Consider the following 15,895-nt stretch of genomic DNA (forward strand, 5'->3'; position numbering starts at 1 on the left):
GTGCAGTGTTAGTGGCAATGGGTTGCTTTAGACAGGCATCAATTTCCATAGTGAGAAGATGAAATAGCACTTCCTGGCTGTCAGGGCCACTGTTAACAGTGTTAACAGTATTAGAGACCTTTGATGTTCAGCTTGGAGGAGCTGCTATTCAGCTACCTAACTGTGGAGCTAATAGACTAGCTTCAGCTACCCAACTGCACACAGCTTATACTCTTTCTCCACCCAACGCTGCATCCAACCGACAGCCTAAAAAGCTTCTTGTCACCTTTTCCACCCCTGTAAGAGCTCACACCAGACCGCTACTGAATTCTGAGTATTTATCAAGGCTTTTCCTTTGGCCATGAGCACCCCCTAGTGCCCAATCACCATCACCATCCTGGCTCACCGTTGTGATTGGGACGGTCAGCCCAAAAGCACACCCAGTGGTTCTGCAACACAGCACGTTAAGGACACACAGCCAACAAGGCGCTTCTTGCCCAGGAGGCAGATATCAGCCTCTGGTTAGAACGGGATTTTGGAGACAACTGCATGACATTTTACAACGGTGCTGTCCTTGGGCTGCCCGACTACACGCTGTACATTGACACCTGCATTGAAAAGAAGAGGGAAAATCGATCAGTTTGAGAGCTCTGTTGAACAAACCAGGAAACCACCTTTTGTCTGTTCAGCTGTTGACCTGGTAAGGTCAGGCACATGCTTTCCAAGTTCTCCATGTAAGAGTTCAGCAGAGCTGATCTGCTATCAGTTCTATGTCTAATTTTGCAGAAGCTTCTAAACTTAAGCAGCTCAGAGTGAGCTAGAATTGCCTCACTGCTGAAAAGTGAGGGAAGGAAGGAGCACGCTGATCTCTGGAAAGAGTTGTGAAGGCTGAAGCAACACCTGGCACACTCATCTCACTGCAGTGCTCCATGACTGCAGCACAGGGCCACAACTAGATTCCTGAGGCTGATAAGAAAGCACTGAGTAACAAACCTCACAGCAACGCAGCCAAGTCAGCCACAGGGATTGCTCAAATACCGGTGAAGAGGAAGAAAACCTTATTGCCTTAGAGAAAGGTGCAAGAAAACGGGAGTGTCCTGTAAACAAAAGGTGAGGCTGAGCAACTGTGCCTGTAAGAGCTTTGTAGGGGCTGTATGAAGGTGGCCCTCTCCTGCCACCCAGTGAAAGCAGCATTCTCTAACAGAGCCATTGGAATCCCAACAGAAACCCTTAGGGCTATTTTATTTCCCCACCGAGAAAACTGAACTACACTCACCTGTTTCTACCAACTAAACACAGCAGTTAAAATGCATAATTTAATGCTAGAAATTAATTTATTGCCCTTTATTCCCCCTTCCCATTACATATCTGAGCAAGAGTTCTCAGAAAACAAGCTGGTATAGCACAGAACTTATTTGCATGCTACAGCATGGATGCATTTTCCTGTAGGGTTACTCCCCATTTCTCATTAAACCCTGCACATTACTGCTTGTTTACCCTCTGCTGAGGCATTCCAGGAAACAGCACCACCACCAACAGGTAACAGGCGACTTAATAAAAGTAATTCAGGGTCTGATAATAGGTGAGCACTGGGAGGGAGAAAAAACAAACACCCAAATTACCATTGATGTTAAAAAGGCCACTCAGCCTAAGGCTCAACACAGTCACGTTAAGAATATACAGTCAGAACACGTGTACCAGGATCTGGATTTCAGAGGCCTCTGGTGAGGAAGATGCATGAAATCTTCCCAGCTCCCCCCCCATTTCAACCTCTTCGCTCCCAAGCTAAAATAAAACAGCAGATGTGGGTGGCAAGCAGCACACAGCAGCTTGTCAGTGACACAGGAAATATGGGTGTACAGCTTCTAAGATGATGGACCAGAAAGAGGTTCACAATGCAAGCAAACTGAGGCTTAACTCTGTCATACCCCCCCTTACAGATACTGCTATGAGAATAATGGAAAACCCAAGGTCCTTCTGGTGGAAGAGGCCACATAAATCAGTTCGCATCACAGCTGTACAAGGTATAACAAATAAAGAGAACCACATCCATCCCACTTCAATCTTCCCCTCTTTAAAGAGAAAACTCCAGACTTGATTTCATTCCACTGTGTGTAAGTACAGGTCAGCTTCTTAAGACACCTTATAGGAAACAGTCATCCCTCGAGTCTGTTTGTGTTTTGCACAATAATTGTATTGCACAGCTTCACATTGAAAGAATATTTCAAGCAACATATGCAGTGCTGAACCGTGAAAGTCATGGCTAAATTCAAAGTAACATTCTGGGAAGGTAATTATTTCAAATCCAATTTCAACCACTTCAGTTTGTACTACAGCATGCAATTATTCCATTATGTCATCAACTCCTCCACCTAGCCTAGAATTAAGGAGATACGGCTGCCTTAACATGAAGAGAAACAGAACAGATACACAGGAGGCTCAGCCTGCTTTAGAGCTGACAAATCTGACCTAGTGCTACGTTACAGCACAGCCCAGCTTCATATTGCTCAGTGTGAGGAGGCTCCAGACAAAAACCACAACCATTCCCTCCCTGCCTGGCCTTCCTTTCACTCCAGGGATGGAGGCCCTAACTTCAGCAGGGAAACAACCCATACAATCCTACATGTTAGCTGATGGTGGCTTTGGTTTCCCTACATAACATCGGAATACAACAGGAAACGACCTTTCAAATAGGCAAATATGTATTACAAGGATCACAGCATTTGTTTTATTGTTCGCACAATGGCAAGTTGCACATATGGACAGAGTACATACTTGGAGTTAGTTTCACAAATTAATACATTACAAGTCCAGTGGTTGAACATCAGTTATTAAAAAAGCAACAACAAAAGAATAAAACCATGGTGGTTTGGCCTGCAGCCCAACGTAAGCTCTTAAAAAGGTGAAATGAAAACATCACTTTTCCCCAAACATGAGAAACACAGCCTGAATTGCGAAGGAAGGGGCGGCCTGCAGGGATGCAACCACATACAAGTGTACAAAGGCGAGGAGTTCTGTGCTCGGTTTCTCTGAATTCTGCCAGATGAAGCGATAAACATCTGTCCAAAAGCAACCACTGCACACATCACTTCCAAAACATATAGAAGACAAAAACACTTCAGTAACTGAATGCAAATAACCCAATGCTTGAACAAAACAAGGAACAGAAACCCTTATGGTGCATTAAGTGTTCTAGCAAAAAAAGGTGCTTTTGTGAAAATGATAAGGAATGCTCATTTGATGCATCTTATACACAGAAAGCAACACTCAAATCTCAAGTTCCACGTTCACACTTCAACTCACACAAGGCAGCATGTACCTCCTTAGGATGCTTTCCAGATGTTTCTAGCACACACTGAATTGGAAATGCAGCACAAGCAGCAATGATGGAACATGCAGGATTCAGACTCTACTGTTGCAGTGGCATAACCTTCAAATTACATCATTTTCTCAATTCTTCAGGAGCAACTTGCTGTACTGTAGCTCATATTGAAAGCAGACATACAACTGCTCTCGTGTACGTGCTAGTAGCACTGACAAGCAGCAAATGGATCAGCTCTGATTTGTAGCAGTTAATTCCAATCATGGCTACAACAGTATAGCATACACACACACACACCCATCTGCAATGAAGAGCTCGTGCATGTTGACAGCTCTGCCTGCAGGCAGACCTGGTGGAATCTTGAAACCCTGCAACATCCTGCTGTGCAGCTGAAGGAAAAAACAGTTTGAGAACATTACCCAGGAAACGTCTGAGTCAAGATCTCAACTTCTTCTTTAAGAACTGGTTGAGAAATGGCTAAAATCAAAGAGTTCACATACCGCATCCACCAAACACTGCACACAAAACTTCATGAGAGAGCAGATGTTGGACTTCAGCTGGTCTTAAGCAACAGAACACGAGAAGCGATGATGGCACAGCCTGGGACCCACCGTTAGAAATCCAAAGAACGTCAAGATGTGGAACCACAGAGCAACGAGGACAAACAGAACACCAAGTAAAGGAGACCTGTCTGTGGGGAAAGGTTTGCACGTCTGGTTTTATTTTATACATATACATACACACTGATGTGTGCGCTGTACTGTATATATTTACATCCATATACACAGAAACACCCTGAAGTAGATTTAAAGGCCATATCCAGGAACAGAAGATATGAACTCTAGTATTTGTACTAGAATATACTTTATCTGTACAAAAAACAAATATGCATATATTCATGTGGTATAAAGCTTATTAACAAAAAATATTCTGCTACTAACATTAGTTTAAATAGATGGTTTTACAAGAATCTTTAATAATGCAGTATAGAACATTTCTAAAACTAGGGCCAAAAATAAAAATACATAAACAGGTTTCTATTCACAAGAAAATAGCTGTTCGGTACGATCCATTCTGTGTTTCAGACTAGGGAAAAAGTAGCAACTTTTTTTTTTCATTTTTATTTTGTATAAATCTCACGGGATGCAATTTAATCAATGCATCAAGCTAGAAAAATAGACTTCTCAGATGAACAAAGTTGATTCACTTCCACTTCCCCAAGCGGGCACCTATCTCTTCCCTCGCTTGTTTCCAGCCGGAGGTTTCTTCAGCTGAAGAAGTTGCCCTCCTGTCCCAAAGCCTGCAGACGCAGGATTAGACACCCCGAACGTCAAGCCAGCTGATGCTGTGATACCAGGATTGCTGAAGTTAAACCCAGATGTAGTCGAGCTGCCAAAGCCTTACAAAGGAGGGAAAAATATTTTAAAACATAGGTTATATCATTACTGCAAGTTTGTTTCTCCTTGGAGCTGTGAGCATCAGCCACTTTATTACTGTACTTACAGCACTTTATACCAACATGGATCTACAACAGTATGTCATGTTGCCAATACATGTAGACTTGCTATATCAGCTGGGACACTGCAGCTCTAACAGTCTACTTCAGTGACTGTAAGCAGCTCTAATCTTAGATCACAGCCTATTTACAACACCGCTATTCAATCAAACTGGCAGCCACGAGTCCCAGCGAATGTGCACAGTAATCGTAGTACTATGACCCCAGCTCAGGCTCCCAGCACTGCATGTTGAGATATGTATCGTGTATAACGCAGGGTGGAGGGGGAAGGCAGAGGTACAAGCGGACCATGAGCCCCACTTCTCCTCACAGCAAGTTAATGGTAAAGCTGGAAACAGAGCCCTCTGCCCTACTCACTATGGGCCACCTTTCCCTGTCCTCACAACGTAAGTGGCACAGATCCTACATTACATAAGAGGCAGGAAAGGCACAAAATCTCTTGCTAAATACCCAGTATCTGAAAACACCCTTTATGACCTGAGTCAAACAGCAGCCATGTACGCAAAGCTCTGGGAAAACTGAATGAACAGGTGAGCAAGTTCTGCCATTACTTATGTTTATATAAAAAAGGAGGGAGAAGTTACTGTAGCAAAACTCCATTTGGTTCGGCTACAAAGCAAGATCAGCTGAAGAAAATCCATTCACCATTTACAGCAACAGTAACACCACATCATTTTACTTTCGTTTTTGAAGTATAACCAACTTTATAATACTCAAAGAGAACTGGAGGATAAGTTTCCAAGTACCGGTTAACAAATACAAGTTGAAATGAGCCTGATGCTCTTCACCTAATGCTGCAGTAACACTTCAGAATCTAAGGTGGAATTCTCCCTCCTGTAATGTCTGGATCTGGATCAGACAATCATGCTACAATAACTCACATCTTGTTGAGGGAAAAACCAAGCCATTACTGACATTACAATGGTAACTGCAGCCCTTCAGCATACAGCTGCCTGTGCACAACTCGCTGTGTAATAAGCACGTGCATCTCAAGTACATCTAATGACATTGTCATTTGGGCTTCACCCAAACCTTCTGGACTAATCGGTCTCTCATCCTAGAAGGTAAAGGGTGAAGCAGATGTCACTGTCCTTTCATTTTCCTGTTAGCTCTGAGCACTACATAAGATTTCAAAAGAATAAATCAGTTTTTCATCTGGAAATCCCATGAATGAAAAAAAAATCTTTAATAACACAAGCTGTTCTTTGTAAGTTAAATCTATCTCTTCAAGTTTGATGAGATAGCATGTATCAGTTGCTATAGAACACATGTACACAATCCACAGTGAAGTTGTATGTGATACACTTTGCTCCTGGCACTGTGGATGTGAACTGCCTCCATGCAGCTGCTTCTGGATGCAGGGCTTATTTTGAATAATGAAGGGGAGGCAACATGAACTTCAGGTAAAGTTAGAAAAAGAAAGGTGCATAAGCTGTGTGTGACAGGCAGCTGAGAAGATGTTTAATTTACCTATGACCCAGGAAGCAATGGCTGTACAGGTGCTATTTGGGAGAGCCACAGAAGTGTGGACAGGTCAAAGGGAAATTAATCTAGAAGGCTTTGACCTACAATTTTTCAATAGTTTTTTCCTTTTACACAGAATATTCAAATGGAAATGTTTAGAAATCAACTTTCAACAAGACATACACAGTTTTAGAGGGACGAGTAGCACACAGCCTTAAGTCATGGCTACAGCATCATCAATAATTTCCTGGCTGAAATTACCATTATTATGTATCAACAATTCCTTTCAGGAAGTAAGCGACCACCTGCCCTTTGGAGACACAAACTCAGTGTCAGCCTTAAGGACCTTAGAGTCCACTTTGCTCACTGGGCATTTGCACCTCTGCTTCATAGAAGTTGGAAAAGACTTTCAAGAAAAATCAAGCTCAACCATCATCGTGGCCTACAAAGTCCCGTCACACACACTCAAGCAATTCAAACTTCATGCAAACCCTTCAGAGAGGTAACAAATAAAAGACAGAAGCTTTCTGATAACAGGTTGTGGTAATTTTTGTTCTTGTTTGATTCAGTGCCACAGTTCAGCAGATGTCAAAACCAATCTCCTCCTCCTCCATATCACAACAGGTACTCATTCAAAATGGATTTCCGGCACAGCTCTGGCTGATTTTTACTAAAGCCTCTGTTACATAATTTGCTCATGGCTACATATTGATTATAGACAGCTTCACTTTCCAACGGTAGGAGCAGGTCCTTCCATGACCCCATTCCATTGCCTCTTGTACCACCATACTGACACTGCTACTCTTCAATAACAATTCTCCCCTACGAATTTCCAGCTGTGATTTGAAAGCATGCTTAGTATCTCAGTTTTCATACAATCACTCCCCCACAATATTATCTCTAAAAATTCAGTGGTGTTTTCTCTCCTCCTCTCACCATTTTGGGAATCATTGCTCTTAACAACATTCCGCTTCAATCAGTCATTTTGGTTGCCACTAGATAAATAAAAAGTTAGGGATTAAGACTGACTTGTCATTAAGAGTTGGCTTTTCACAACAGAAGGAAGCTCCGCCTGCATTTCAGAGTGAGATATGAAACATTTGTTTCATTGCACAGTTCCTCCTGTTGTATCAGGATGGCAGAACGTTTCCCTGTGACTTGGGCAAAGCACATCTAAACAAAAGCAGTAACATCAGTATATCCACACGTGCCACCCATCCTCCCCATCTCTCTACTGTTGAAAAGAAAAATTCAGAAACATAAAACTCCTTTATGGTGGGTAATTAAATATTCTTGTTTCAGGACTCTGGTAACGTCACTTATAAGATGGGACAGAGGAGCTAAAAGACCCATTAGTAGCCTTACACATCATTTATACATGCTTTAATATAACCAAACCCACTCTATGATCCCAGTCTAGATGAGGAATTTCATGAAAACTGTACCTTATAACACAAAGCTTAAGGTACCTCAGAGGCCTATTTTAAAGAATGTACAACGTTAACCAAGCCAATGCAAATTCATGGGAGCTGAGAAGATGCTGCTCCACGCTGATTTACTGGGCAGTTACTGCAAATAGCAGCCAGTTATTATGGTTACAGTAACACAAGTTAAAGCTTCTTTTTTAAAAAGCAATTGTGCTACTAAAATCTGATTCCTGGAGACAAGACACTCCTTCAGTCTGTCACTGAAGAAAGGCTAATGAGCTACATAACTCAAAAACAAGCTCCTATTTAAGTGGCAAACAGCGATGCAAACTAAAAATAAAGTACAGGAAGTGGAATTATTTGCTTATTTGTCACTAATTTATGCATTAATTTCAATAGCTCAGTAACAACACAGCCTATGCATTCAGGCAGTAACAGCATCTCTATGGCCCAGACTGCAACTGATTCAGTGTGATGCATCCATTCTCCTCCTTCAGCTTTGACAGACACCATCAAATGAAAAACAACACCCACTCGATACTTGAATTAAATAAACAAACCGACCAACCTGCACTTAGACTTCCTGATGGTTTACTTGTTGTTCCAAACCCAAATGACGATGCTCCTGTGGCACCGCTTCCAAAGGCAGAGCTACTTCCAAATCCTAGCGGAACAGTAAAGACACACAACAAAGAAATTTATAGGCACAGCAATTAAGGACATGCAGGTTTTGGGTAAGTATTCTAAAAAACAAACAGTTCTAAGCATTCTTTGGTAAAGAAATATTCCCAAGGGTACCAACAAAGGTGTATCTTATTCTCTTCTCAGCATTGCTTTCTATAAGAAAATGGTGCTAGCAGGAAAGCCTTGGAGAAAAGCACTTCCTTCAAAACACAAAACTCAATAAAACAAGCTGTAAGCGATTACACGTGAAGTATCCGAGCTCACCAAACTGCTAATGAACTGCTGTTAAATCAGCAAGAAAACAATATAGCAAATGAGACAGAACTAAGAAAATTCAGACAAACTATGTGACTTCTATTACAGAAAGCTGCAATCTTCATCCACTACTCCAGAAAAACTCCCCAGGCCAAGAAGAGAGCAGACTTCTCCTTGAGTTACTTGGCTCACTTCAGGGCTTATTTCATCCACCCCTACTTCTAAGCTGCACAGTGATAAGTTCTATATAACCAAGTAAGCTCAAATCTAGAATAGAAACATAATTGCATAATTTTTAATGGAAAAGTCATCAAAAAAATGGCAGCCATGAGTGTTGAGTTGTATCTTCATTTTGTATTTCCTATTTATAATCACAATGAATACATTTCGGAATTTCAAACTCTGCTATTGGCACAAAGTAACTTCAAGACAAAGGAAAAGCAATCTCAAACTGCACGTACCAGCTTAAGGACAGATCAACAGGAGAGAAATATATTCTGTATTTTTTTGTTGTCTCAAGAGATTACAAGAATGGTATGTCCAAGGAAACGAGGCCCCCATGTTAAGTACGATGTGTTAGGTAATGTGCTTCATTGAAAATGGAGTCTTCGCCATTCCTTCAGCAAAACAATTTTTACCTTTTAAAACTAGTCATGACTTGATACTATCTGAGACTGGGTTCCATAGTCTTCTGCTGGTTTTAAACCAGAGTTTTAATTTAATATAACAGCAAATATCATCTGGACGCGAGTTATTTTGTTTTGAATGATGCACCTTTTCCCTCCTTTCTAGTTGGCAATGAATTACCAATGGCCAGGTGTCTATCAGCAAATATTTCATGAAGCACTGGATCAATATGCTGCTTATCTTACATACTGAAGAGCCAAAGCCTGGACGCTCATAATCGACCAATTCATAAATATTTATGTTTCCCAGCTAAAATGCAGTTTCAAGAACATTGAAATTGTCCTGACTGAGAAAATTCCAGATGTCTGAAATATTCATTTGTCTCATTGGATCCCAAGAGCATTGCTGCAGGATAGTTTGCATGTATTCCTTTATTCTTCTACAGTTGCTTTTGTGAGACAGCTTTCTTGATTTGCCAGAAGACCAAATCTTAACAAATTAATATAGAATAGATGAAACAAGCAATTGCAGACTTGGTTTACAAGGATGGCAAGGGAGGCCTCTAAGACCAAATGAGAAGCAGATGTCCACCAATTTAAAACAGAATGCTCTTAGTATTAGCAGAATTGATAAACGATCTTTAGACTATAATCTCTGGATGAAAAGCTGTATGGATTTAAAGCATCTAAAATATTGCAGGAATAACAATAATCCAGAATTATTCTCCATTCAGCCCACTGTTGTTAGTTATTTCTCCTGTTTGCTGTTGTTTTATAGACTTTCATCTTAAAAAGCTTAAAATCCAATGAGAAAACACACTGGTAGGCTTAAAGATAATTTCAAGATCATCATTTAAGGTAAAACTGACAATCTTCAAGTATTACATATCGCAGCAGTTGAGCATTTCCAATAGCCAGTGATGCTTATTGCTTTTAAACATGCCACCATAGCAGCTCTCATACTTTGAGAGATTCAAATGCAGGGATGCAGCTGCAGAAAGGGTATAATAAGAAAACCCACAAAGCACCGTTTGTGCTCATCACATATAATCATCTTCATAGATCATACACAAAAGCTTCAATAAACACTGCTGCCTTTTGATTTGTACCGTAGGAACCACTGACTGATATAGATATGATATTTGCGTACAAACGTTCCTACTTCTAGTTGTAGTTCTGCTGAAAATGCGTTACATTCAGATGAAAATGTAAGAACTTATATAATTTTTCTTTCACGTGTCTCTTACTAACACTGTTAATCAACATTTTGAAAGCATTTTATCCCCTCTCTTTCAAACGCTGCTTTGCTTTAGAGGTTGAGACAGACTTACTTTTCCCTACCTTACCACTGATGAACAGCGACAGCTAAAGCAAACATTTCACCCAGCAGGATTCCAGGACGGTACTGCTTTCTAGTAATCAATCATATCTTAATCCAATAAGAAACTGGCACGCAAAGTTAAGAGCTGGACACAGCAGGTGAAACATTTCTATATATTGATTATAATATTCCTACGTGCTGACTTTCAAATACTCAAATCAGTGCAAAGTGTAGTTACAGAAGGATGTTCTCAATTCACTTTCCTACAGCTCCTGCAATGGGTTGGGTTGGAAGGAACCTCAATGATTGAGTTCCAACCCCCCTGCTGTGGGCAGCGATGCAAACCAACTCCCGCGTGAGAACTTCAACCTGGGTTTTTACTACAGTATTGCATTAGCCATAGCTACCTCTTTCTGTAAGGCACAAAGAAGTTTGTGAGGTGCAGACTGCTAACTATAAAGGTCTTGCCCCAAAACAGATCATCCTCTTGGTGAAGTTCAAGGTTTACAAGAGATTCAGATGTGCGATATAATAGTTCAATGAAATATTAGAAAAATTAAAGTGTACCTCCAAGGCTTGAAGAACCTAAGCCACTTGATTGCAAGCCAGTGCCAATACCTGAGCCGAATGGCGTTCCAAAACTAACTCCCAGAGATGGTTGTGGCCCTGGTATAAAAAAAATGAGAACAAACTTGCCTTACTCTTTCATAGTAAAGAGGTCCTTCATTTATTTAATTACTTGACCACGTGAACATCATCATTGCTTTCATCAAATCCCATTAAGACTCTAAACTTTACCTTACCCAAACTCCTCACTTAATTGTCTGCCTTTATGTCCACCTGACAAAAACCTACGAAAACACTGATTGTAATGAGGTAAAACTTGCCCCAAACCAGTACCACGACAATAACACCACTGACCATTTCAAGAAGCCTCACCTTGAACTTCCACAATTGAATCACTAATCAAAACCCTGACAGAACTACAGCTAATGTATTGCCACTTGTATTAATGGAACTGGCAAAGTGGCAACTTTAAACCAAGAACAAAAGAACTGACGCTATTCTATTAATTTAATAAATAGGAATCTTCAAAATTACTCAGGTATTCCATCCAAATTTAAAGAGAACACTAAGATAAAAAACAAGACAATGACTTTATTTTATTAAATTTATTGTTCATTTTTTAAGCAAGTCAATTACACAGTAACATAACAATTCGATTTGTTTTTTTTCCACACAAGTGATAACTGAGTTCTGTTAAGCTCTGCTACATTACACCATTCAGTAAGGTAAACTAGTCAAACCACCTGCTTTGATAACATTTACAAAAGGCACAATTTCGTGTACCTTAAGGAATTTGATACATTCAAGGTTTCAGAGTCAGAGTTTGTCCCATAACTAACAAAAGTTGACAGTGGTTCCCCTGCACATTCGCACTAAAGGTGCAGGGCTGTCAAAAACCATTTTCAGTCTAAAATGTACAGCCTCAGTTCATTTTATTTTTCTTACCTTTTTAAAAACCATTGGGAATAAGGAATCAACTTGCTAGCCCATTACTAACACATTTTAAAATAATTAATTCTGATAAATTAATATATTCTAACAGTTTTCACAGTACAATTTCGTATTCCTGTCTTTTTCAAGCAGTTTTCAGTGCACTAGTCAGTTTCATCACAAAAAATACAGTGCCAAACTCTTAATCCATAGGCATTTGCACCTTTCCTCAAGACGACCTTCTTTGTCTTTGAACATCCTTTATTTACTATGTCTGTGACAGTCATGATTTATTCAGATACTACTATAAAGATCCAGCGATTGAGCCTTTTTCCTTAGCAGCTACTAAAGTTTGGGTTTAATTCCAAACATGCTCCTTAATACCACAATACTTTCTGTATCTAATATTTATCTGAAGTTTTAAATTGTAAGCAGTTCAAGCTTTTAAAACCATTTAAGTTTTTGAAGCTTTCAATGGAAAAAAAAAATCACTTTGAATCAAGTGAAAGGCACTGTATATTAAAAAGAAACATTTCTGCAAGGAACACAACTCTTACGTGATCCAAGCTGAATGACATCTGCATACTCACAAGTAGTGTTCAGCTAAGTTTGAAGAGCAACTCAAAGCTGTTGGCTTTCAGTCTCCGCTTGGTGGGGAGCAGATGGAAAACTCAAGCTAATCTTCCAACTGAAGTATGCCAGATGCTTTAACTACGAATTTCCACAAAGCCCAAACTAGAATTGTTTACATCCAGTTTAAGTACTGATACAGCTACCTAGCAGCTCTTAAAAAATAATAGATTTCATCAATAAAAAGAAACCCCTAAACAAGCCAGTCATCTAATAAACTAAAAGAATCCCAGAACACAAATCCAGTTCTTTCAGAGTGCACAGGTTTTCTGTCTCAGTAGGAGGCACTGTTAGTGGAAGACCTTAAAACAAAACACTAAGGTCTTCCATACAAGGCTTTTATTTCCCCCTCCAAATGCAAAACGCTTTTAAGAGCTGGTAAAAAAAAGAAGACATCATTCTAACATCTCAGATTATATAAAACAGGATCACATCTCTTAGGCTAACAAGCTTCTCACTGAGCAACAGTATGTGATATTTGTTGATTCTGTACCATAATGTGCTGAAGGCATCATCGCTATTTAAAGTTACTGTAAGCAAACAGTTTTTGATAGCAAAAAAAGCCAGTAATAAAAGATTCCTCAATGCCAAAAGTACTATCAAAAATTAGCACTTCTGGTTATTATAGGTACGAGACAAATTCTTTAAAACATGTAATTTAACAGCTCTACAACTTGCTCTATTTGCCCTGTAGAGCATTACAGTTTAATTAATTGGACCCGCAATGAAGAGTCCACACAGGTCAGCAGAATTTCCCAAAGTGACATTCTTCATCTTTTAGATCACAGCTGGTCCTAACAGTGAACAAATTCAGCGTCACAACTTGGATCTGATTCTGACAGTAATACATTGACTAGTTTTAACCGAGGTTAGTACCAAATTACACAACAAAATTATTAAGTGCTATGAAGATTTGAGTATCATTTTCTATTAACACTTTCAAGTCAAAACACAATTCATTATGCTACGAGCTTGATTACACATCGACCAACTCTGCACTTCACCAGTCAAGGAGAGAGTAACTAAGTTCTTGGGGTGAGGGGTTATTTGTTTGCTTGAAAGCAGAGGGAAGGTGAACTTAAAAATGCTTTTCAAGGCAACAGTCTCGCTAGAAAAACACCAGTTTCAGTCTCATGGGTTTACAGCTCTTAGCTCACTGGGCAGCAGCTTCCACTAATATCTTCCATTTTAGACTCATCAATAGTAACAGGTAAAGTAGCCACCATCATTTTACCTTCCATGCTCTTAGAAACTGTTCAGGGAAGATGGAAGTGGAGGCTATGATCAGAACTGTAGCTACTGCTGCACAAAAGCATAACCAGCCCCACTGCTATCACTAAAGATGAGCTCAGAGTAAAAGTGCTAAACCAGGGAGAAACGCTGCATGCAGACAAGATAAACGCAATCTTATTGACTCTAGATTCAAAAGAACAGCACAAAAATTGTGCTTTACTGTGCACATCAAAATCCTGCTATCCAGGATCAGTGCAGTACATCTTTGCAAGCTCACTTCCGTACAGCCAGGATCATCTGGCTTTGTTTCAGACACGCCTTGGCACACAGAGAAAGCAGATGTGGGACATATCAACATCCAGGAACTGGGGATACAGCCTCTGATCCCACAGATCCAGGTTTAGATGTAGCTACTAAACCTTTGACTTCTGAACACAAATTTCAAATAAATTACATTTCTAAGAGAAAAACAGTAACAATAAGTCTATTTAGTAAGGTTAAATTAGAGTTCATCATGTAAACATCAAATACTTTTTAAGAAGAGACTAACCTTCCTGATCCCCCAATATTACAGTACCACACATTAGATTTTTAAATGAAAAACAAAGCTTTCAAGTCCAAACCAATTGACTTGTTTTATTTTTATCTTAAAAACAGCAACAGCAGGTCAGGAATTACACAGACCATCCCTCTTCTCCATTCCATACACCTTACTCCACAATTCCTTCTCTCATAACCTTCTGCTATCATTCCCATATCCAACTCTAAAAGACCTAATCTTCCAAAGGAATAAGCATGATTCACTTCCAGTGGACAGATTATCAACAACACAAAGTTAAATCAAGCATTTGCAGTTTTACTGCAGGAAATGGCACTAAAAGTTCTTCCTCAAGCAAGGAAAAGGAAATAAAGAAGCAGCAATCTTCAAATATCCAAAGATTCCTGAAAAACTGAAATAACAGATTCTTCTCCACTCAGAAGAACAACGATAGTGGTGGCCTTAGGTTGAAGCTAAGAAGTGTCAGGAAAGGGGTTGAAAACAAATCAAGAACTGTCATCAATAGTTGAGGAGGATTATGAAATGTTCCTTCACAGTAAGTTTCTAAGACTCGAAGATCTCTCTGGAATAGTTCAGAATTGCTGTCAAGCCAGAGGGTAGGTAAGATGACCTCACATTCCATTAACTATTATTTTAATGATATTATAAGTATTCCAGAAGTGCCACTCAAAACATCATTCTACCGCTACCTTTCCAGGTTATCAAACAAGTCTCAAGGAGGGCAATGTTATTTCAGTTATTAAGCAGTAGACTTAAGTTGTTGACTACTTCTGTTGGCATGTGCAAGATCAGTGTCAATGGCTTTGTTCTATCTGCACCACTTTTACAGCTGGTGCGTTTTTGGCTTTTGAGACACCGTCAAAAAAAAAATCCAAACAAAAAACCCATAAAAAAAAACCACCACCACCAAACCAACCTAATAAAAAGGCAAACAAAACAAATAAAACACCAAAAACCCACAGGAATGTTGTGCCCTTTGGCTCCTTCCACTACAAAGCGTTACATAAAAGCTCTGAGGTATGAAGTCGCCTTACCTCACACCTACTGATACACATCAAGTCTGCACTTCTACTCCTAAGGGAATATTCATGGCTTGCCATCGGTGGCATCCAATCACTGAAGTTATTATCAGTTATCTCAAAACAGGACCAAGAAAAGGAAATTTGAATCCCTTGCCACAACTCATGAAAATGAAAGTAAAAGTTTAAATTCAGCATCTCAATGACGTGACTCGCACAGAATCCGAGAGTGACCACAGTCAGTATTAAACAAAGCAAGAGAGACAAGGAGAAAGATGAAAGGAAAAGGAACTAATCTGGTAACATGAATATGGATGGAAGTGTGTAAGCCTAAAAAACAACCAGTGCAACTACATTACTTTG

General features: G+C 39.8%; 1 protein-coding gene across 13 annotated transcripts in view; it reads right to left on the reverse strand.

The window, feature by feature from the left end:
- Positions 1-433: 433 nt before the first annotated feature.
- Positions 434-15,895, reverse strand: part of NUP58 (nucleoporin 58) — a 32,638-nt gene continuing 17,176 nt past the window's right edge. For 4 of the 13 annotated variants that reach the window (XM_085536376.1, XM_015852103.2, XM_085536375.1 and 1 more), the window contains 3 exons: positions 11,162-11,260; positions 8,277-8,372; positions 2,681-4,700 (listed from right to left, as the gene is read on the reverse strand). In XM_085536376.1, the coding sequence (XP_085392502.1) occupies positions 4,531-4,700; positions 8,277-8,372; positions 11,162-11,260 (365 nt within the window). In that variant the 3' untranslated portion in view covers positions 2,681-4,530. Of the gene's footprint in view, positions 588-2,680; positions 4,701-8,276; positions 8,373-11,161; positions 11,261-15,895 lie in introns of those variants that run through there. The other 9 variants (XM_085536380.1, XM_085536374.1, XM_085536378.1 and 6 more) reach the window with 6 other exon arrangements.

The sequence above is a fragment of the Coturnix japonica genome, chromosome 1 (assembly GCF_054131305.1).
Source record: "Coturnix japonica strain WE chromosome 1, WE-NBRP24, whole genome shotgun sequence".
Classification (NCBI taxonomy): Eukaryota; Metazoa; Chordata; class Aves; order Galliformes; family Phasianidae; genus Coturnix; species Coturnix japonica.